The sequence below is a fragment of the Canis aureus genome, chromosome 13 (genome assembly GCF_053574225.1).
Source record: "Canis aureus isolate CA01 chromosome 13, VMU_Caureus_v.1.0, whole genome shotgun sequence".
Taxonomy (NCBI): Eukaryota; Metazoa; Chordata; class Mammalia; order Carnivora; family Canidae; genus Canis; species Canis aureus.
In genome coordinates, this window is record NC_135623.1 from 28,429,826 (window position 1) to 28,454,496 (window position 24,671).

At 37.8% G+C, this 24,671-nt stretch overlaps 1 protein-coding gene and 1 long non-coding RNA gene across 11 annotated transcripts in view; one reads left to right on the forward strand and one right to left on the reverse strand.

The window, feature by feature from the left end:
- SYT1 (synaptotagmin 1) overlaps positions 1 to 24,671 on the forward strand; it is a 537,260-nt gene that overhangs the window by 323,638 nt on the left and 188,951 nt on the right. For all 5 annotated transcript variants that reach the window (XM_077845608.1, XM_077845610.1, XM_077845609.1 and 2 more), the window contains one exon: positions 6,209 to 6,391. In XM_077845608.1, the coding sequence (XP_077701734.1) occupies positions 6,226 to 6,391 (166 nt within the window). In that variant the 5' untranslated portion in view covers positions 6,209 to 6,225. Of the gene's footprint in view, positions 1 to 6,208; positions 6,392 to 24,671 lie in introns of those variants that run through there.
- The window catches only part of LOC144282230 (uncharacterized), a 304,549-nt gene that overhangs the window by 81,826 nt on the left and 198,052 nt on the right, over positions 1 to 24,671 (reverse strand). Inside the window, exon 4 of one of the 6 annotated variants that reach the window (XR_013350576.1) lies at positions 11,171 to 11,290. The exons of the other annotated variants lie outside the window; for them this stretch is intronic. This is a non-coding gene — a long non-coding RNA (uncharacterized LOC144282230). The remainder of the gene's footprint in view (positions 1 to 11,170; positions 11,291 to 24,671) is intronic. 6 annotated transcript variants of the gene reach the window in all.

Consider the following 24,671-nt stretch of genomic DNA (forward strand, 5'->3'; position numbering starts at 1 on the left):
CTGCTAGACTTCACTTTCTGCCTAAGGATCCTTGAGTTTGGAAAAAATTTAAATGAAACTTTGACAATGGTTTGGGTTTTTTGTTTTGATTTGGTTTTTTTGTTTTTGTTTTTGTTTTTTTTGTTTTTTGTTTTTTTCCAAAAAACTTCCAGAGTGGGTACCGTAGGTAAGATTCCCTGGGAAGCTTCTCTGATTCAGAGATAGCCTACTGTGGAATGCTTTCTAGGTGAGGGATTGGAGAGAGCAGGTTTGGACAAAGGGAGCTGCTGAAGTGAGGTGCAGTCACCAGAGGCTTTAGCTGATCCTAAGGGGCCCTTCGGAGATCACACTCGGTCAGGCGGGGGGCCAGGCCCTTATACCCGCGTCTACCAGCCACTGGATGTGCGCAGTCCCTGGGGAAGTGGGTTTAACCTTTAGCACGGCAGCTCCTTTCAGCCAAGGGCAATTATTTAGGGGAGATCACTCAGCTCTGAGCTGTCCTTAGGCAGCACTCTCTGAAACCAAGAGCCCTATTTTTGAAAGGAAGAGAAGGATGAACATGGCATCCTCCTCCTGTTTACACCTACACCTACAGAAGGTCAAGGCAAGTTCTGCTGGAATAAAATCACTACCATTCTGTTCTCCATCTCAAAAATGCATTCTAACATATTCCATGGTATCTGCTGGACTCTATGATAATCACTTCAATAGTTACTTTCAATTTGGGGTATTTCTGCAGTAGAATGCTTTTTTTTTTTTTTAAGTAGTATTTTCAGTGTCTATTTGATCTTTTTCTCCTGCTCTTTCTTTCTTTCTTTCTTTCTTTCTTTCTTTCTTTCTTTCTTCTTTCTTTCTTTCTTTCTTTCTTTCTTTCTTTCTTTCTTTCAGAGGTAGAGGCAGGGAAGAGGGGGAAGAGAGGGAGAGAGAATCTCAAGCAGGCTCCATGCCCAGTGCAATGCCCAACGCTTGGCTTGATCTCATAACCCTGAGATCGTGACCTAGAGATCACAACTCGAACCAAAATCAAGAGGTGTACACTTCACTGACTGAGCCACCCAGGCCCTCCTCTCCTGTTTACTTTTTAATTTTGTGTGCTATTATTATAAAATACAATACTTAAATAGAAATGGGAACACTGCTTTCTCCAGAAATGATTATGCTTATGCAGTATGGTAGGCTATCTCACTATATAATCTGAGAAATCTATATCAATTTATAGACCTAGAGATAGACGTAATTAAAGTCCTACTAAGAAGAATACAAGAGATAAAGGGAAGTTGTCATGGCAACCAAAAATCCTGATTGTCCTCATTTTATACTACAAAAGGATTAACCCCTATGATAACTTAGTATTTTTTCCTACACTGTATTTTAACCAGTGGCCATTTTATACATTGTATTTGCTAAATACATAACTAGAGTGTTAATTCCTTCCATTTAGCTTTTTACATCTTAAAGTATTTTTGAAAATCTGGCATTAGGAAAATACTTCTTTCTGCAAGATCCAGTTTTTCTTAAGAGCAAACAGTGTTAAAAGTTTTTTCTTTGTGTACTTTAAAATAATTCAGGTTCATAATATATTGGCAGTGTAAACAAACAGAATAAAAGCGATTAGTCTACAAGTTTAACATTTTAAATGTATTTTTGCAACGTCTTTTATACAACAGTGCATTTGGAAAAATTGGACATACTTTACTTACTGTTTCATACTTTGCTTTTCTCATCTAACAGTCTAATGTACTTCTAGTTTTGTAAACATTTACTGTTAATTTTAATAACTTTATTTAATTGATCACCATAATTTAACAAGTCTGTTTCTGCTCTTCTAATATGATCAATAAGTTACAAAAACATCCTCAAATTGTTTGTACATCTCAGATTAATTCTTTATTGTGAATTGCTAGAAAAAGAATGAGAATTTCTGCAGCTTTTTCTATGTTCTGTTACTTTGCCTCTGTGAAGTATTTTTCTACCTTATGGTTTTTTCCAATTGCTCACTTTTCTGAACCCTCACCTTGATATCTCCATTTAGCCACATTTACAAATGAATATGTATTAGCTCACTGTTCCTTTAACTTTCAGGTTTTTGACTATTTGTGAAACTAAACACCTTTTTTTTCTGTCAGGAGGGATCTGTATTTCTTTAAGAATTGCTTGCACATGTTGTTCGTAGTGAACTTTCTCCTAACAGAATTTATTTTCTATAAAATAATATTTTTCTATTCAATAATATTTTTCCTGGCATATTTCAAGATGCCAAATTCCAGTTTAACCAACTAAATGGCTACACCTCTAAAATTAAGCAATCAGTTTCCCACTGGTAAGAGGATTTGTGTTTTCCATTTACCAGTAAACCAATTCAAAAGAAAATCATAATTATCTTTCCGGTACTGATTTAATTGTTTAATAAAAAGCAAACGTTATTATTAGAGTAGACTAGTAGAAAGAACCTTAAATTAGATTAAATCTTTGTAGGACAAATCACTTAACCTACCCAGTTTATTCTGTAAAATAAGACCAAGTTGCCTTTCAGGGTTGTAACGAGAATGGAGAATATCATACCAAGGATAGTATTTTGGCACACAGTAGGTTTACAAGTGGCATCTTTAGTTTTCATCAGCCCCATTGGTTTTATTTTACCTTCACGTGTCCTTTCTTAGAGTGGTTTTCCAAACTGTGGGTCTCAAACCATTAGAGGATTATGAAACAAGTGTATACAATTTGGAGGTACAACTAGAATTTTTTAGTGAGAAAGAGCAGAATTAAATATATTAGAATATTTCACACATAGGGAAGACAAGTGTTTTCCTGTGAAGCTTTTTGTTCAATATATAACATACAGGTGGTGAGAGCACGTATACTAGAGCGTGATGTAAAATGTACTTCTCACTATGGGCTATGGTCAAAAACTCATTCAAAATCCACAGTTTTATTGGACACTTGTCTCACAGTGTGCAAATCCCTAATACTATTGTGGCTAAGACATCTAGGTTCAAATCCCACCTCTACTAATTACTACTGTGTGACTGAACCAACCGCATAACCTCTATATACCTTAGTCTCCTCCCCATTAAGTGGCTGATAATTATACCTCTCATGGGAGTGGTGTGGGAGCTATATGTCTTCACAGATCTAAACCACTTAGTGGGTATCAATGACTTTTGGCTGTTAACAAGACTTGAGTATAATCTAAATCTTTTCTAAATAAGCAAACAATGCTACATAAAAGAATATAAGGTTATCATGTTAGGCAGAACTGAATAATTGGCTAATTTTTCCATCTACAAAGTGATGGAGAATAAGAAAAAAGCATCTTAGTTCTATGGATATAAATTCAAGGGCCATGTCACTGTTCTGAGTTTTGTGATTTACAAACAGCATCATCTCAAAATATGAAAGAAAAAGAAGAAAATATTGAGCAAACAATTAGTCTTTGTCAGTGTATTAGATCCTTAATTGCCCATTATGTTTTTGTATTTTATGAAAGACCTTAATTTCACAGTGGTATACATTAAGGAGCATTGTCTGTATATTTATAATCTTTCCTTGATTTAAAAATATCAGAAATGATAGAGATAATATCACTGACTAGTAATAGCTTTAACCTGTTTCGATAAAACACCTGTAAAGCATACCTTGTATCTGAAGAGGATTGTTTTTGGAAATGATAGAAACATTTATTGCTTCTTTAAAAAAAAATATATATATATATATATCCAGTAAACTTCAAGTCCATCTTCTAGATGTTAACATTACTGAACCAGAATTTTTTTTAGATTTTTAGAAAGCCTTTTAGATTATTCAACCTATATGTAGAAATGTTTTATATTCTATTCCAAGCTGGGGTAACATGAAAATATTTAAAAACCTGAGCAGCAAATGAGCCAGTCATCTGTGTGCAGAAAGGCTGGAAACAACTGTGTAGCCACTTTGAGGTAACAGCTGATCAGTCCAGATAACCAGCAAAAATATCTCAGTTCCAGAACATGACAAAAATTAAGTAAATATATAATTAGATGATATACTTTTAATTTAATGATGGCACTGTTGTATATAGGTATTTATATTTAATGCAATAGTTTATTTTAAATTCTATCAGTAAACCATGATTCCTCAAGTATCCTCAACCAACCTGTGGAAATAAATAATAATGCATATCATAATGGGTGATTTTCAAAGCAGAGGACCAAAATCAGTTTTTGAATACATACATACTAATATTTCATACATATGTATGTGTATATAATTTTAGTTTTGCTGATGCACATGAAATATAAAAAGTTATGGTGTTAAAATACCGATAGTTTCACCTAAGTTATACAAACAGAACTCCAAATTTTTGCAGGGATACAGATCCTAAGCTAAACAGAATCAACAGAATTAGAAAAATCAAGAAAACTTTATAGAAAATGACCTTGAACTGGAAAAAAATACAATTTTCCACAATCTGGAAAATTCTGGATTGCCAAATATTACTAGGGAGGGGAGGAGTAAGGATGAAAGGATTGATTGATCAATCGATAGAGGGCTAAGTTCATGGCACAGATATCTCATTTCATAGTCAAAATCTTATGTCTTTGGCATGACTATTCTCACTTTCCAAATGAAGAAACTAAAGAACAGAGAAGAACATGACAACTTGTCAATCCACATCCACATCTGTCTGATTCTATCCTTCCAGGTTATATAAGTAGTTACTAGTGGAAAATTAAAAGCTTTAATAAAAGAATATATTATAAAATGAAAATCGATTATCTATGTGCGTGTATTAGCTTCAGCCATCATCTCCTTTCAGGAGACCCAAAAATCTCTGGATTTTGATTCATATTCTATAATAATTCTGTACATCTGAGATTATTGTGCTTTTAATTATACTAATATATAATTACACATAATTAATTCACAAAAGATTTCAATTCTATAAAAATCCCATGTCTGTTTGTTGGCTATCTCCATTTCTTTGCAAATCAAAAGGGTTTTATAGGTCCATCAGCTAGCCTGCTGAGACTGTGAAGTTACTTTTGACAAGACATGCTTGTATTTATCTATTTCTGCTCCCAATACTGTCCCCTTTCTTACCAGCCCTGCCTGAAACCTTAAGTCACATAGTAAAATTATGAAAGTCCAGAATATACTTAGATTGGAGAATAGGACTTCAAGCCTACCTCTTTGGAATTCCTTCTTTTCGTTTACAGAGCTCTTCATATGTACTAGTAAGAAAAATCCAGGCAGGGTAGGTTTCAATTCTTCGTATTTCAGAAGGCAGGTAAATGAAGATGTCAAATGCCTCAGCAAAATTCATTTAGCTACAAAGAGGACTAGAACAGAGGTCTTCTACACTCAAGGCTAAGATTTTTTTCATTGGCTACCTTAAGGATTGTTTTTTAACACTTTGGAGGTAAACAAACATTTAAAGGAACTGAATAAGTTAATTTAATAGAATAATTCAGTAATATAATCAAATCAAATAAACTGAAATTATTTGACAGGCAAGGCGTGTTTCATCATCAGTTCCTTGATATATATAGTCAATCATGCCACATTTATAGTGGCTTCAAACATTTACCCAGCAAGACAAGTGAATTATTGATCACAGTATTGTCTACAGTAAATGTCAAAAAAAATGACTGGGAGGAAAATGTGCCATCAATAAATGAGATTCAAACACTAACTTCTCTGTGACACTCACGACATCTTACAGTATCTATGTTATAACTGCATTGCTTATAGCCATTTTAAAAGTCACTTGTGTTTTGAATGCATGCTATCATTCATCAACATTTTCAATATAAATATTTTATTTTTATTTCCTTTTATAAAAAAACAAAATGTGGAGATCATTCAGAGTGTATGTTGTCAACAACTGTTTCCTACAGAGTTCTATAATGTATGGATTGGAAGTTAAATCTGCACAGTAAATAACTGGCAGTATAAACAACTAATAGATTTGACAGCTCACATATTATTGTGAGGAGAGTGTTTTCAGCAAGCATGCCTGGTCTTACCTTCTGGGAAGGACTCTCCACAGTGGTTCCATAAATACTTTATGAACCAACATAAAGTAATATGCTAATGATGGGCTATTTACCCATTGGCAGGTGCGCCCTCTGATGTGTTTCATCTCCACCTTTGATGTGGGATCAGTTCAGCCATTTTGAATTGTTTTCTCTCTCTCTCTCTCTCTCTCTCTCTCTCTCTTTTTTTATTTTTGGCTTCCCTCCCCTCTTAGATTCACCTGAACCTAAAATGGTGAGCGAGAGTCATCATGAGGCCCTGGCCGCCCCGCCAGTCACCACTGTTGCAACTGTTCTATCACATAATGCCACAGAGCCAGCCAGTCCTGGGGAAGGAAAGGAAGATGCCTTTTCTAAGCTGAAGGAGAAGTTTATGAATGAGTTGCATAAAATTCCATGTGAGTACTACTCTATATAGTTGGTTAAAAGAGAAATGCTTGAAAATGACCTTACCCACTGGGGAAAAAAAGCAGAACTTCTCTTAACATACTATCAACTTATATTTGAGGTTTATTATTATTATTATTATTATTATTATTGGCATAGTAGCATTCTGTTAACAAAATGGAATTTTTTGTCTTTAAAAATATTTTATACATCAAAGTCCAGTTTATAAAAAAAATTGTATCTTGTGTTTAATGCAGGTGGGTATTTTTTTCAAGGTCTGTTTTTCTCTAGAACATTTATGTTTATGGGTTGTGCTGTATATATTTTAAATTTGTATTAATGAAATCATTCCATTAGGAAGATTATTCCTAGGCAATAGCTAAAATGTGCCTTCCTGATATTACAAGCTTGATTTTCTTTTATTAATATTTCAAAATCTTCTGCACAATTTTAAATTTTTTCTTTGCCCTTATCAGGAAAACAAATGACTATCTGTTCCTAAGTGCATGTGTATGAGTGAAGCACTAAGTTCTATGAGTGGCATTTTAATCTGAAGCTACAGGATGGTCTGTTTATTCAGATTTGAACACTTACGATGAACTAGAGAGTTTTACAGGTGCTGGGACAATAGGTTTGGACCCTCACAAGGCTTATATTCTAGTGAGAAAAAGAAGTAATAAATCAATAAAGATGCAAATATTATATATATATATATATAATATAACGTGTGATATATATAGGAAATCACGTTAGGTAAGAAATGATATAGAAGAAACTAAGGAAGAAGAGTAAGTGGAATATGGAAGGGCACAGAGGTAGTACATTATTTTTAGGGATGACCAGGGCTGGTTTCTTTCTTTCTCTCATAAGGAAGCTTAGAGGAAATGGAAGAAGTTATAAAACCTGGGAATTTTGGATAAAGCCCCTTGGGCAAAAATCTGCTTGTAACAGCAAGGATCCCAGTGAGCCTTACACAGGATGAACCAGGTGGAGGGTGCAGAAGGTGGATTCAGATTGTAGCACAGGCCTTATCGTGTGAGGCCTTGGGCCTTATTCTAAGGAACCTGGATTGTACCATGAGTGAAATAAAAGGCCTTTGGAGAGTTTCGAGCAGAGGTGTCCCATGATCTGACTCAGGTGCTTTTTTTTTAAAGATCGCTCTAGCGACGGTGTTGAAAATGGGTTCCAGAAAGGCAAGGGCAGACGATAAAAGCAGGATGTTGTAGTAATCCAGGTGAGAGATTTATCAAATTATAAGAAAATTATTCTATAAGAACACTGAGAAACCACGTGAAAAAAAAAAAAACACAAGGAATCAACTTCTTGTCCCTCAGTGACTAACAATTTGTTGATCTGTCTACTTTTATCAAATTCAATTTCATCTGACAGACACTCTCAGCAGAGTTGCCAGTAATTATCATTCTCAACAGGAAAATCCACAATCTAGAGGAGGTAGAGATGGCCCAATGGATGAGAAATGGAAGTCCTCTCCCTCGCCCTGCTGCAGAGCTGATGGATGATCCCAGTACCGTTGTCATAACTTTGAGGTTGTGACTACAAGGTGCAAACCAAAATGCATATGTACAGGGGCCAACTCTCACTTGAATATTTTATCAAAATAATCACTTTAACAGAAAAGAGCTAGCAGAGAAAGAAAGAATGGACAAACATCAAATAAAATGCATATTTTGTCTGGTCTTCAATGTCACCATCTCCTCCTTCTCTAGAAGAGTAAAGGGTGGTGTGGCGATCTTCTATGGGATTGTATGTTCCCTATGTATCCACATAACTCATTCTCTCTTCTCCTTTAGGCTTTGCCAAATGTCATCTTCTTAGTTAAGGACTTCCCCAACCATACTGCTTACAGTGATAACACATTCATCCCACCCCAGCTTTGCCAGCAATTCTTGTCCTCACCCTTGCTCTAAATCTCACTATAATACTTCGTATAGCAGTGCAGATGATGTGCCTTATTTTTTGTTGTTAAATCGCTCTGGATCCCTCCAAAATACTGTCAGCTCTAGGAGGGCAAGGAGTTGGAACTGTCCTTTACAGTCAATATCCCAGGGGTACCTCGTACATATGAGGCACTCCATATCTACTTATTGAATGAATGAATGAATGAATGAATGAATGTCAATTTAACGTGTATCCTGAACCACCCTCTTAGACTTTGGGGCCTTAAGATGCTGAAAAATTAGAGCATCTTAAAAATCTTAGATTCTTGACATTAAGAATCATTTCAGTGCTTGACTGTGTCATCACATTGAAAAAAGCAATTTGTTTTTATCCTTATAGTGACACCTCCATCTTTTAGCCTTTCCCACTCAGAGCTGATAACTATTATGTACTTTATATTTCACTCCATGTTCATCAGCAAGAAAACAGTCAGCTGGGGGAGAAAAAAAAAACAACAACTATGAAACGCTCCCTTCCTTCCTTTCCCTTGGCTAACCTCTTTTCTTCTCAAGCCACTGTTCCACTCCCGTGTCCCTTTCTTAGACACTGGGCATGAGACCAGGTGATTCTTCTGCTCCTCTACAGAGATTTGCTTTTGATCAGCAACCTAAAGCAACAGAATGCTAGAGGATCTGGGGAACACCTATAAAAATATCATGCTACTGGATCTCTCCTTGATTTAATAGAAGAAAACAAGTCCACTACCTAAATCTTAAAATATTATGGTAAATTAGAGCTACAAAAACTTACCATAAACACAGCCACGTAGTACTATTTAAAATACGTAGCCGCATGTTTTACCCTTTTATTTTAATCCATCACAATTTTTAACTGCCTGTGTAACTGAAATTTCTAATGGGATTTGTACGCAGGGAGCAACACTAAACAAAAATGAAACAGTCTCCTAAAATCAAATTCCTTTAGGAGCATATGTTATATAAAGGTTATCACTTTTGACTTGGCATAATATAGTGTGACGCTAATGACAGGTAACAAATTAGAATATTAATTGATTTCAGTCTCTGAACTAAATCTTGGCTATCTGGCAGATGTGTTTTTTGCAAAATTGATAGCAAACAGCTTTAGTCTGTCACTTGAAATTCCCACTTGTGAGAAGAGAGGTGTCACAATGGCAAGGAGTATGCATGTCATTAGTTGGGTAATCTGCACAGTCCAGCATGGAACATATTCAAACCAAATTGCCTGATGATATCATCCATAACACCATTGGGCTTAAAATAAAATTTAAAAAAAAAAAGAAAAAGGAAATGGTAAATGCTGAGCATTTTTATCTTTCAATTCATTCTGCACACTGTTATCTAAATGAAGCAGACAAGGCTTTTCAGGACGTTTCTTTATTTTGCAACTTTGATTTTAATATGACTAGGGCCATGGTTGGTTTGTAAAGCATGAACTCGTGTCATCCGAGGAGCTGTGATTAAGGTTTTGATATTCATGAGCTTCTTGAAGTAGAGGGCACCTTTCCTTGAGCATAGCAGAAAACCAAATAGCCAGAACCTGTCCCTTCGTCCAGAATAAGAGTGGACTAAGGGTAATTGTGTAATTCGTGCAGAAATACTATTGGATAGACAGTTTTAACAGAGGGATTAAAAATACAAGCTCTGGACACAGACTACATTGGGTTCAAATCTAAGCTCTACCACACACTAGCTCTGGGACCTAGGAACATTGATCTTTCTGTGTATCAGTTTCTTCCTGTATAAAGTGGGGATGAGAATAGTTATCTCCACCAGAGGGTTGTTGGGTAAAGGGAGCAATGCGTATAAAGTGCTTAGCAGAGTGTCATTCTATAAGCATTCTGTGAATGTTAGCTAGTATTAGACTCAAGCAGTCATTTTAACAAATCCATTGCCATTTTAGAAAAGCCCTCTATTCAGGTCAGATAGAAACCCAAGTCATGAAAATACCAAAAACTTTTCAGCCAAATATAATTGCATTCTTCTAAGCCCTTTCCAACAAAGCCTGATCAAGCAAAGATGAATTCCCTCATGGTGTTTCCTCTGCCCATTATCACCTCCCATTTTCCTTTTTTTCTTAAATAACTCTTATAATTTCACTCTCTCCCCTCTTCATCCTTTTTGGCCCACACATATGTCCAAGGGTCTCCTATTCAAAAGTGCCTAGCCACACCGTAAGTGCTCAGGAAATGCTCTGTTTTCTTCTTTCATGCACTAAAATCTTCTCCTTGCCTTACCTGTCAAGCTACCATTGTAACGTCTGCCTTCATATATACACCAAAACTTACTGAAAAACATAACCTTGATCCTCATATCTATTTCTTCAATTCCCATTAACTACTCGACTCCCTGCACTCTGATTTCCATCCTGCATGTGACATTAAAATGGTTTTCACTTGAGTCACCAGGTACTTCCTTATGCACAATTACGAAGGCCATGATCAACCTTCATTCAGTCATCGCTTCTTGGCCTTTTGGCTAAGATCAAATGAATCTTCCTCCAGTCAGATATTTCTCTATCATTATCACTCTCAGCCACCATTATCTCACACTCTTGCTTTCCAGGACTCTGCTTTTTCTCCTCTTCCTTCTCCCATCCCTCACTCTCTCCCACTCCTCACTCCCTCATTGACTGGTCCTCTTCTTTCATTGTCTTTCCCTCCCTAAAGTAGGAAAAGGATCCAGGATTACATTATTTTTAACACTGCTCCACTTTTTTTTCCCCAAAAATGTTCTCCCTGGAATGATCTCATTCACCTAGTCTTTCAAATAAGAGATCTCCTTGTCTCCCAGATCTATTTCACCTCCGATCCTTTACCTGCAATTCATTTCAGTCCTGTTAATTCTACTCACAAAAAACCTCTCCAACCCAGCCAGCATTCTCATATTCCGGTGTCTTCTTTTATGCTTTTCTCTCTTCCTGGACCCCTTCCGCCATTAACACTGACACAATGTTTTCTCATCCAAGAATCACTTCAGGAAAAAAAAAAAGAACCAGTTCAGATGTTATGACTTAGATGAGAAGCTTCTTCCTTCTCCAAGGCAGAATCATTTGAGTCTTCCTCCAACCTTTTGAAGCACATCATGAAAATCTGTATCTTGGTTATTTGGTTTTGTTTGGGGTCTTTCTCACTGGAATGTAAATTCCTCAGAGACGGGAACCATTTCTTACACATATTTATATTTCCTATACTTTGAAAGTATCTGACACCATGCTAGAAACTATGTAAATGTTATAATCCTACAAACATTATTATACCAAACAGTGTACCAAATGCTCTCTGTGCCATCTTGGAGAAACAGACCTAGGCAGTACGTTTTTGAACCATTTTAGCCAAGGATCCCTTTGTTCAAATGAAATATTGTAGAAGCCTAGATTTACAATGTAGATAACATAAATCAAACAGATGTGATGAGTTAATAATGTCTTCCTTACTCACCCTCCCAAGATACTCTTATATCAGCACCAACAATGACACCTGACTGTACGGAACACAGTTTGAAAGTGGTGGCCTGGAAAACTAGTGCGTAAAGTGGGGTTATCTCACAGCAACACCAATGAAACTCAACAACCAGTAGTGGCATAGGGAGCTAAGTACAGAACAAGCCGATCAGTGATGAAAAATGCAGTCCAGTCACTGTGTCCTCCCTCATCTGACTGCAGAACGAAGAGAGTGTCATTGTCATGGATCTTGTCACTGCTTTATGTTAATGTCATGAACATAATGTTAATGCCAGAAGATAATTTCAAGACCAAATGAAGAGAACCCGTAGGAACATACAGGAATCCGTGGCATGTGAATAACAATAATTACTGTAATGATCGCCAATCTTTATCGAGGACTTTATGTGGAAGTATGTGCTGTGCATTCTGTAAAACCAACCTCCATTCTGCCCTGTAAAAACCCTACTAGGTGAGAACAATTATCCTCATTTAATATGTAAGCATGCTCAGGCTTAGTAAGGTAAGCAATGTGGCCAAAGTAGTTATGTGGTACAGGAGTGTGTCAGGAAAAAAATCCTGAAATTTATAAGTTTGCCATAACAGAATATCACAAGGGCTGCAAATCCTCTCCGCCAGTCCTTATCACAAATAAGACTTGAAACTACGAGGGTCTTATGTGCCTGTTCAGAGCTACTGCTCGATATTTGTCTTTTGATAGGTTTTAAAAGATCGAACACTTGGAACACAAGTTTAACACTAATTCAGAGTTTCTCATTGCATTATCTGGATTTAAAGCAGACACTCATTCACTTTATGCTCCTGCATTTCTTTTATTGGACTCACTCAGATTGCCATGTTAATAACTCATGACCATCTAAGTACAAAAAACCAGATTTTGTTTCATTGTATCAATGAACTCTGTATATGACTCAGCTTCAGCTATCATCTGTTGACTCAATTCTTCCTCACACTTCAGAAAAGCATTGGCTAAAATGTGTTATTCTTCACTGTTGGCTTCTAGTAAATTGAAATATCTCTAAGGAAAAAAGTTACAATACTGATGAGTGTTATTTTCAGAGCAAAGCAAGTGCTTTGTAATACTGACTTCATCAATGCAATGCTGAGGGGATCAATTTGGGACAAGGGCACTTAGAGATAAGGGTTGCAATCCATAACATCACAATATAGTAATTTGTGCTTACATTCAAACATTTTTCATTAAATCTTAGTTTATTTCACCATCTTTTTAAGTTGAATTCTGGTTTAAAACGTAGGAAATACGCGCGCGCGTGTGTGTGTCTGTGTATACAGAGAGAAATGTTTACGCGCTACCATTAGTAAAAACTTATTCCTTTAGTGTCAAGTCAGTAGAGTTAACACTGCCTCCTACAGGATATTCCAAACATTGTTGGGGCCATTTTTAATGTGTTAAACAAAATGGGTGTGAGGAATGGCAACTGGTATTTAAAGACTATGGGCCTAAGAGTCTACAGATCTTGCAACATGTGAGACGGTTACATACAATGAAAAATATCCCCACATTCTGCACACTTTTTAAAATCTCCAGAAGACATGCATTTAGAAGGAAATCTTGTTTACAAGTATCTAAGCCAAGCACTATTTGCCATATAAACATGGCTACAATGTATTTGTGAGTGGTTCTAATATCAACAGAATGTTCTCATAACATTCACCCAACCTCTGATGTTTTGTCTCCTGGTTTTGTAAATCTTCTGATTGTCTTACTTCTCTAAATCCAAAATCCCTTTTAGCAGTTGCATTTGATCATTTTGTTGTCTTCTAGTGTAGTTATACCCGAAGATGTTTATATTGAAATATAAATGTATTATAGACTGTTTTGTTTTTCCTTTTTATACTTACCACTTCTTCTTGATTTCTAATAATTATATATGTAGACATGTTGTAGTATTACTTATACTTGGAGAGTAAAAGGAGCATCATAAATGCTCTGTTATAAATTGGGACATTGCATATAATATACATTTTAAAGAACAAGTCTGAAAAGACTCCTGCAACAGCCTCTGTTCAATGTGGAAACATAACAAAAGCATATGCTACTGATAATTCAGGAAAGTTGCTTAAATGTGTCCTTGAATTGTGTTTCCCTCTTGGAAGCCTATTATGCAGAAAATTCCCCCCAAGAAATTCATGCCTTTCAAATGAACTAGTGTTGAGGGATTTTATAAATTTCTAAAGCCTGGGTAATACAGAGTAATGGTGAGCCCATAAAGCCACCAAGTGAATTAGGATCTCAACTAAGTTTCTCAACCTCACTTAGCAATATTCCATTAGCATTTCAAAGACATCAAGTAAAGGCACCTGAGGACAAATAAGGGGAGGGGATATTTTGGACATATATTAAAAAGAACTCAGGAATTACCTTGCTGAAATGCTTTACAAATATGCAAATATATTTTAAAATAGCCTCAAATGTCTACTCCTCACCATGTACCAGTTGCATGTCACAATATAGGTTACATTTTCACGAGAGGAAGCCTGACTGCAAATGCAAATATATAAAGAAAACAGTAGAAAGAGAGAAGCTGAGAGACTACAGCTTTCTCCTCGCTTTTAACGACTCCGTTGATCTTTTATGGTGTGACTGACAGGTTTGTGCCAGTTTCTATTAAATAGGACAAAGAATTTAAAAGCAGAAACCAGTAGGAAAACATATGATGTATTATTATATTTTTAGCACTTGACTTTATTTTTTGTTCTGATTTTCGTGTATGAGAATACTGTAATACTATCATAAAGAAGTTAAACTTGATATCTTCTGATCTCACATGTCTCAGCAGCCTGCCTTTTAAGTGCACTTAGAGAAGTTTAACATAAAAATTAAGAAGCTACTGGCCCATTTAAAGGTTTCTTCTTCAAACACTCTGAATGAAACTGCTGTCCTGACATAATTTAAAATCTGCTTAAACCCTTTCTTTCTTCTCCTTTTTTCTTTCGAGCTGTTTTTACACATACAAGTTTTGTACTGGGATTGGAGACATACAAGTTTTGTACTCGGATTGGACACATACAAGTTAAAAAGAAAAGAAGGCAGGGGCATCAGTGGTAGACTCTAAATAATAGAAACATATCTGCCTGGGTAAATATGCCATTTACTGAAGGTAATGCACACCTGTCCGCAGAAACAGGAAATACTCAGGATCTCCATGGTAGTAAACCTTAACTGATGGAGTTACATTCCTCATTGACTTCAAAGTAAATATTTTTGAAGATTTTTATTTATTTATTTGAGAGAGAGAGAGAGAGAGAGCACGAGCAGGGCAGGGAAGAGCAGAGAGAGAAGCAGGGTCCCCACTGAGCAGGGAGCAGGACGTGAGGCTCGATCCCAGACCCTCATGAGCTTGAGCCAAAGGCAAACGCTTAACTGGCTGAGCCACCCAGGTGCCCTGCCTTGAAAGTAAATTTTATGATAATAATTTCCTATTCAGAAGGATTTGGAACCAATCCTATAAAACCAGTAAACCATTACACAGTGATTAGAAACATTATTATTATAATTATGTACTTATTATACCTAAACTCTTTAGTACTACTCTCCATAGCCCTGAAGTGATCATACTTTGTCCAGAATGCTACGTCAATCACTCAGAGACTCTGGCCCCGTCTCAGTAATCCACCCAAGTTGAGACAGCGTCGTTTGCTATAACTGAAGGCCAGAGTGTGAGCTTTAGAGTTGGTCTGTCTGGGTTCAAAATGTGGTTCTGTCATTAGTAGTATATGATCTTAGGCAAATCATTTAATCTCTCTGTAACACAGGGCTAATAACAATACTTGACCTCTGGGAAGGTGGGTGTGAGCCGTGTGGTATTAACATGTAAAGTGCTATCTATATAAATAATATTCAGACTTCCAATGCATATTTATTAGCACCTGCTGTGTACAAGGCTGTATAGGACACGCTAAGGAACTCAACCAAAGCCCATGATTTTAACTCGTTTCTAGGTCTCAGTGGCATTTCAGACCCAGAATTCTTCTCCCAGAGGACCTCTAAATTAAAATATCTCAGCAAGTCATCAATGGCTTTTTATGAGATGACCCGATATGGCTCACACATATGTTGGACATATCAAACCTCATGTCCGACTCTTCACCCTCACACAGTTTACTTCATCAGGACAGAAATGCTTAGAGCTACTGACCATATTATCCGTGGTGTCCCATGCTTCGCAGTCTTGGTACAGATTCTCTCCTCTGCCTGAAATATCGTGCTTGCCACTGCTTGTTCAGCTGGACTACTTTCAGTTATCCTTCAGAACTCCCCTCTGTTTTGAAGGCCTTCCTGTCACCCCCTCACCTGTCAACCAGCAATTCACCTCCTGTAACAAGTCTTCACACGTTTGTAATTTTTACTTTATGTTTTGCTCATCTATTTGTGTTTTCTGTCTTATTACCAACCAGTCTGCTCGAGACCAGAACACTGTCTTTTCATCTTACTGTCTCCAATACCAGTACAAAACCTGTTTCACAGTAGGGAGAAGTATTCTAAGTCAAAAGATCCTAGATAATCATATTATCAAAAAAAGGGGGGGGGGCGGTGGGCTTCCACTCATAGATACAGAAAGCATATTGGTGGCTGCCAGCAGCAGAGAGTTGGGGGATGGGTAAGATTGGAGGCAGGGAGTCAAAAGGTACCAAATTCCAGTTGTAAGGTTAGTAAGTCTTGGAGATATAACGTACAGCAGTGACTAGAGTCAATACTGTATTGTATATTTGAACGTTGCTAAGAAAGTAGATCTTAAAACTTCTCATCACAAGGAAAAAACTAGTAACTATGTGTAGAGACAGATATTAGCCAGACTTCATCATGGATCACCATTTTGCTATACGAATATCGAGTCATTATGTCGTACACCTGATACTGTTGTCATATGTCAATTATACCTCCATTTAGAAAAGAAAAAAAAGGAAGGGAGGAAGAGAGGGAGGGAGGGAGGGTAAGAGGGACTTCCAAAGGGGTCTTACTGGAAAGGAGAGTTAAGAGAGAGGAAAAAATAAAACAAGAAAAAATCAGAGGAGGAGACAAACCATAAGAGACTTAATCATAGGAAACAAACAGATAGTCACTGGAGGGGAGGAGAGTGAGGGAATGGGGTAAAACTGGGTGATGGATAATAGGGAGAGAACGTGATATAATGAGCACTGGGTGCTGCATAAGGCTGATGAATCACTGACCTCTTCCTCTGAAACCAATAATGCATTATACGTTAATTAACTGAATTTAAATAAAATTTTAATATAATAAAAAAGATGAGTAGGAGGCAAAATGGAATATGACCCTAGATTAAAGAGGGACTTACCTACAGAGCCATTTTGCTTTGCCCTCAGCCACGCAGCACGACACAACCACCTTTTCTATTTCACCCTTTTTATTTTTCTCTCTCTTTCCTCAACCTTTTATAACTTTGTCATTCCCTGTTCCGTTTTCTACTCCTTTTGCCTGTGCTGTCCCCCATTTGTTTTCTTCTCCAGCCAGCTGGCAGCCCGGTCTCACCCAGCACTAAGATACCAGCAGCTGCCAAATTGGTCCTCAGAGTAAATGGTTCTCCCCACAAACATTTTTACTCAAGTGGGGGTCTGGGACTTAGTTTCATTTTTTAGTCTTAAAAATATGTTGCATTGGAATGCCCAAGAAACAAGACGAACTCCTTTCTTATGACTATTGCTGCACAACACAGGCCAGTTTTCTGTACTTTCATGGAGAGTTCAAAGACAACCGGAAGTGTCCTTGTACAGCACCTTTCCCAGCAGTGGGTACCTGGGTAAGGTTTTCTTGGGTGAGTTTCTCTGTTTCACCTTATCAGCTACACCAAACACGGCAGTTCAGTTTTTCAGCTACGCTTGCTTCCAAGAACGCCACGACTGTGACACCATTTGAAGTGGTGCTTCAAATGGCCTTGCCAGCCATCATCTGCCCACACTAGCTGGAACGGTGCCATGTCGCCTCACCTTTCCACAGCTGCTGGCATCCACCTACCTTTCTCCTCCTTATTCGCTATTGGTGCTCTAATGCAATTTACCTGGCTGCCCTCCAGAGCCTAATCAGTAGACATTTGTTTTTGCTCTGATGAATTAAGTAGTCTCCAGCTCTAAGTCCACTGCTACTGATATGAAAGTCCAGGTGCTTCCAGAAAGTTTGAGCTTAATCTTTCTAAAAGCTGAACACCGCATGATTTTACCAGTGCTTCCATTGTAAGAGAACTTATGGACAGTTTCCCAAAGTCAGTTCTGTTTTTGTCTTCCATTGGAGTTTGATGCAGGCTTGCTGCTAGCTGGATTACTCAGTCTGGCCATTCACTCGGCCGGAGAAAGTTGGAGCTATACGTAAAAGGCACCCAAGGCCTTGTGCCTTACCCATATTGATACCTTACCCCAGTACCCCTTTCCCCTTAGTTACTTCACACTGTAACTCTCTTCATTTCTTTCTGAGCATTCTTTCTCTCTTCTTCCTCCAAGCACTTACAAGTAGGTACTTTCAAGGATCTGCATTGGCATTCTTCTATCACTCTGATTTCTTCATGATTTCAGAACTTCCAATATTGTCTTTATGTAAATCAGACTCAAAACTCAACCTCTACGCTTGATGCTTCCACTGAGATCCCCACTTTAATAACTTTAAGGAATTTAACTTTATTAAGGACTGGTTTATATACAGTAAGATGAACCCACCGTAGATACATAGTTCTGTGCATTTCGACAAATATACGCCATGTAATCATCACTCCAAAAAATTGCTCTAGTCCCATCCCAGCAATTTTTGCCCTGGTTCTAGGTGATAATTGAACTGCTATCACTGTAAATTAGTTTTGATTGTTCTAACATTTCCTAAAAATGGAACCATACACTGCATAGTCCTTTGTGTCTGGTTCTGGTTTCTTTCACGGAAAACATAGTATTTTTAAGATTCATGAATGTTCTTATATGTATCAGCCACTCCTTTTCATTGCTTCAGTACTTCCCATTGTCAGGATATCCACAATTTACCTAATGGACATTTAGACTATTTCCAATTTAGGGCTCTTAAGAATAAAACTGCTATAAATATTCTTGTTCAAGTCCTGTAAACAGGAATATATGTTTATGTTTTCTTTTCTCTTGGGAAGTACCAAGTACATAAGTGTGGAATTACTGAGTTGTATAGCATTTACATCTGATTTTTTTTTTAAAGTGTCAGACTGCTTTTCTACGGTGGTTGTATTATGAATATCTCACCAGTGATGTAGGAGAGTCCCAGTTGCTCCATAGCCTGGAAGTTCCTACCCTTTGGCTGATATCTCCCCACTTCCTCTTTCTGGCAAAGGTTTTCTTAACAGTACATCAAAAGCATTAACTTTAGAGGAAAAAGTTGATAAATTCAACTTCTTCAGAAATAAAGATTTTGCTTTTTGAAATATACTATTAACAAGAAGGCAAGTCACAAACTGGGAGACAACATCCATAATATGTATATTTAGTAAAGAAGATGCTTCCAAAATATATTTGGAAAAGATAAAAACCTCTTATAAATCAATAAAACAATGAGCAAAAGATTGTATTTCTTATTTATTTACTCATGAGAGACAGAGAGAGAGAGAGAGAGAGGCAGAGACACAGCAGAGGGAGAAGCAGGCTTCCTGCAGGGAGCCTGGTATGGGACTCTATGCCCAGTCTCCAGGATCAGGCCCTGGGCTGAAGGCAGATGCTTAACCGCTGAGCCACCCAGGTGCCCCAGCAAAAGATTTTAACAGACACCCCATGAATGATACACGTGACTGATAAATTCATGTAAAATGTTCAATGTTTTTAGTCATTAGGGAAATGCAAATTAAAACAACAAATTCCTTTTTTTGAAGTGCTGTACACTTTTCAGAGCTATACATCTGTATATACTCTATTTGCAATTGAAATTAGGTATATCAAACCAAACTCACCTTTTCCCTCAGCCAAACAGATAGAAACACATATATATTCCTCTATCCTGAAACTGGATTCCTACTATCCCCTTTCACTCTTGCCACATTTTCTCCCCATTGTCTAACTTGTTATTAAGTCCTATTACCTCATCATTCTGTCCCCTGTCTCCTTTCCACTCCCACTGCCACTGTACTATTTGGGTCCTCATCCATATCACAGCCATTAGAGCCTCCGAAGAGGTCTTCCCACAACAATTTTCCACTGTTGGCCAATCCAATCATATATAAATTTTCCAGATGATTCTTCCTGAAGCCCTGCTCTGAACCTGCACATCTCTTGCTCAGGTACCTTGCAAGCCCCCTTTGCCAACTTTTGAACTCCTTCATTTGTCACCCAAGACCCTCTGTGGTAGAGCCCCAAACTACCAGCCTTATTTCAACTTCTCTCAATTGAACTAGTCTCTGTCCTACAGACACTTGCCTGCATTTCCTGCCTTTAAGCCTAAACCCATCATATTCCTACATTTGAAACGCCATTACTCCCATCCCTGCATATCCAAGCTTCCATAACCTAAAGGATTAAGGCTCCATTAAAATGCTAGCATTCCCATGCCGCTCTTATTAAACAGCCATCTCATTCCTTTAATATGTGCATCTTCTATCATGTAGTATTATTACGCTCATATCTTATGTTCCTTCCTGGACTTTAAGTTCTGAGAAGACATTCTCCTCGTCTGGACCCAGTCTTTTCTTCTCTAGACTACAAGCTTACAGGGAGCAGGCCAACAATAAAGGTGGGTGGATGGCTGGTGGTGGAATGTCCCGTAGAGCAAGTTAGCATTCTTATAATCTAATAGGAAAGATAAAGTATGCATACCAGCAGTAACAATGTAAAACGTAAGACGTGACGCAGGCTGAAACCTAAGGGATGTGCAGAGGCACCATCAAAAACAAGACTGGAGAAGTAATTTGGAATTCATTTGGAGAGGGCCATAAATATCAGGCTAAGGAGTTTAGACTTTATTTAATAGTTAAAGAGGAGCCAGGAACCATTCAAGATATTTAAACGTGGAAGTAACACAATTATAGTTTTGTTTCAGCAACATCAATCTGGCGGCTGTGTGTGGGTAGGACAGATCGCAAGGGGAGGGCTGGAAAGAGGGACAAGGCAGAGAGGAGGTAATTGAGGGAACACTGCAGATAATGAAAGCCTGATCCACTAGGGAAAGAAAGGCAGGGTTGTGACAGACTCTGCGAACGAGCAGTTGCCAAGCACTGCAAGTGGATGTGAGGGTGTCCAGGCAGAAGAAAATAGGAAATGGTTCCAGAGAAGCTGGGCATTATTACTGTGGCAGGGTCATGCCCTGCAGGGAATGGGAATGCAAGAGAAGGATCAGCATTGGAAATGGAGGTCTGGGAGTTGACCACATATAAATTGAGGTTGTGGAAGGGGGTAATTGTCATTATTAAGAAGATATAATAGGGTGGAAAAGAGAAAGTGAATACATGATTAAAATATAAAACTCATGGATGAGTAAAGAAACCGATGAAGAAACAGATGAGATATTGTAGAGGAGTGAGTATAGCAGAAGCGCAGAGTGTCAGAGAAACGAAGCAAAAAGAGTTTCTGAGAGACAGTAGCCAGTTTGATTTAAAACTTATTAAACATACTCCCTGAAGTTTGGGAGAAGCAAAAATGACAAAAGCATCCATCTGCCCTGCAGATATTTTCAGTCCAATGCGGGATAAGGGACAGGTATCATCATCACCACCATTAATGTCTGAGTAATTAGTACAGGCCTTCATCAATATATTATGGTTTGACCAATTATTCCCTCAAATGACCCTGTGGGGTACAGATTTACGACTCCAGTTTTGGGAGAGCATAAAGAATCTCAAAAACTTGGGGATCCCCAGTGGCTCAGAGGTTTAGCGCTGCCTTCAGCCCAGGGCATGATCCTGAAGACCCAGGATCGAGTCCCACATCGGGCTCCTTGCATGGAGCCTGCTTCTCCCTCTGCCTGTGTCTCTGCCTCTCCCTATCTCTGCGTCTCTCATGAATAAATCAATAAAATCAATAAAATCTTAAAAAAAAAAAAAAGAATCTCGAAGACATTGAACGACACATACTTTAGTCCAGGGCATAATGAAGTATGTACATGTAAGCAAGGTACAAAGGAGGGAGAAAGGTATGGGAATAAAAGAGAAGGAGCTAAAAAAAAAAAGAGGTGACCTTTCAATTACACCTTGAACCAGAGGAGGTGATTTGCATAACCAAGGAAGTGATACTGAGTTGTTCAATATGAATTGAGGACCATCACAGACAGAGTTTTAGGGTTAGCAGCTTGCTTGCTGCAACTGGATTAGAAGATACACTCAACATGTGATTGGAAAAGAAAGCATGTGACCCCATTTTTGAGAACACTTAATGCTTTTCTCTGTAAGCCATAGGGCTTTATGAGATATATCATAATTTACTGTGTAAACCATAAAGCTTTATGAGATTTCAGGAACAGAGTATGGTCAGCCTTGTTTTCTTTTTTGACCAGGAGAAGGAATAATGAGAGATTTAAGCATCCAGACATGATCTACTACAGATAGATCACAGAAGATTATGCCTGAGAAGAGGCCAGTGGAGTTAGACCTCTTTGTTGACCTTGGAAAGCCTTGTTTCATTAGGGAGCTGGAATCAGAAATCAGCTTGCAGGGTGTGAGGTGACGACCTAGGAAGTGAGAAAGTGAAAGCAGTGAGTGTGATTTTTTCTCTCCTGCGAGGACAAACAGAATGATAGCCCATGCACTTGACAGGATGAAGAGAAATTGGCTAAGTGTTAGGGCACTGAATAGAAGGAGAGAAAAGGAGAGAAAAGAAATAAACTGTCATTACCCTAGGTAGACCTAACTCTTTCCTGGCTACTTCTAAACACCACCGCCTATCTACACCCCCGGTATTATCGTTGATCCCTCACAGGTTTTTTCTTTGGTTGCTTGGTTTTTTAAATTCACATTGCTTTTTTTTCTTTTAATTCAATTATCCAACATAAAGTACATACTTAGTTTCAGAAGTAGTGTTCAATGATTTATCAGTTGTACAGAACAGCCAGTGCTCATCATATCACGTGCCTAACAGAAGTTACTTGGGAATCTGTAGGTTGAACAGCCCAGTAACAGCTAGAATGTTAGAAACTATGATACACTCAAATGACTAATGTACTTTGGAGTGTCCAGGTAGTGCAGTAGGTTAAGTATCTGACTCTTGGTTTCAGCTCGGGTCATGACCTCAGGATCAGGAGACTGAAACCACCACCCCCCTTGCCCTGTCGGGCTCCCCACCCAGTGTGGAGTCTGCTGGAAATTCTCTTTCCCTCTTCCTCTGCTACTCATGCGCTCACACTCGCTCACTCTCTCTCTCTCTCTCAAGTAAATAAATAGATGTTTTTAAAAATGACTAATGCACTTTGACTATAAAGTTCTGCTCAGACCACATGCCAACACATTTGGACTATTTTTCCTGCTTCCTTGAGCAGAGGCTCCTGACTTTCCATAGGTCTCCTGCTTATGGCACTTCCCAATTTTGTTCTTTTGTTAGAGCTATTTGCCTTATGCTTCCAGATTAGTCTAAACTCTTTGGGGACATGGATGAACATTATCATATATATCATTCCTATAGAGTAGACAGTAAATAATTACCAATTAAATTAATATGAGACTATGCTCTACTATTATGAATATATACTAAAAAACGGTCTGTGGAGAGATCTGTTGGTTTTCTAGTGCTGCATTGAAGGTTACAACATAGTAAGACAACATAGCAACTTAAAGCAATACACAATAAATTTATTTTCCATTTTATGTGGATCAGGAATCCAGACATAGTTTAACTAGAACATTTGCTCAGAGTCTCACTAGACTCTAGTCAACGTGTCAGTTGGAAGACTCAGGACACTCAACTCCTTCAGATTTGGAGAAGAAATTCAGTTTCTTGCCATTTTTAGGATTGAGACCCTCACTTCCTGGAGATGCCCTTGTCAAAGGCAGGTTTACAACATGGATGTTTGTTTCTTCAAGGGCAGCAGAATCTCTCTCTCTCTCTCTCTCTCTCTCTCTCATCTCAGAAAGGACCCAGGTTCCTCTTGAAAGCCCTTCACCTGATTAAGTCTGATCCACCCCCAAACCATCTCCCTCTGGATTCAAAATTAACTGATTTGGAACCTTAAATATATCCCTACACCCTTGCCGTATAAAGTAACCTACTATGACTCAGGTCTCATTCACACTCATGGAGAGAGGATTACAAAGGGTGATATATATCTAGCAGTGGAGCAGGATAGGAGGCAGAAGCTCTGGGAACCATTTTAGTATTCTACTTACCATGGATTTGGAATGGCAAAGAGCAAAAGAATTTTTACCTAAGAGAAGTCAATAGAGATTTTCGTTTCCCTAACATCAATTTGTACTACATACATTTTTTTTTTTACAAAATTAAGTGGGTTTGACCTGGAAAGCATCACTCTTATTCTCATTTTGTTCTTCATTCTGGTGGCATTTCATTGTAACCACTAATATAATATATTTTTGCAACGTTAACAGCAGCACAGTTACGGTGGTGAGATGTTACAGTGCAGATTGTCTGGTATGTGAGCAACGTGGAAGAGTGTGAAAGCTAAAGCCGTCTGCTATTCATACCTCTCAGTCTAGCAGATCCTTCAAAGGTTATGTTTTGGTGATGGTAGTTAGTTCATTTCAACAGGCTTCACATTATCTATGAAAATACCATTGGATCCTGAGTTGGAGATGTTTCTCCAATTCTAAACTTTTGCTATAGAAAATTGACTAAGAAGTTCAGTTTCTGTTTTTAGTATGAAGGATGTAGGAGTTGGAATTATGAGCTACTACTATGAGCTATACTCAATATGATTATTAGAAATTATAAGTTTGACATATTCATGTTTTAAGATAATTAGGTGTTACAAGTTTCTGA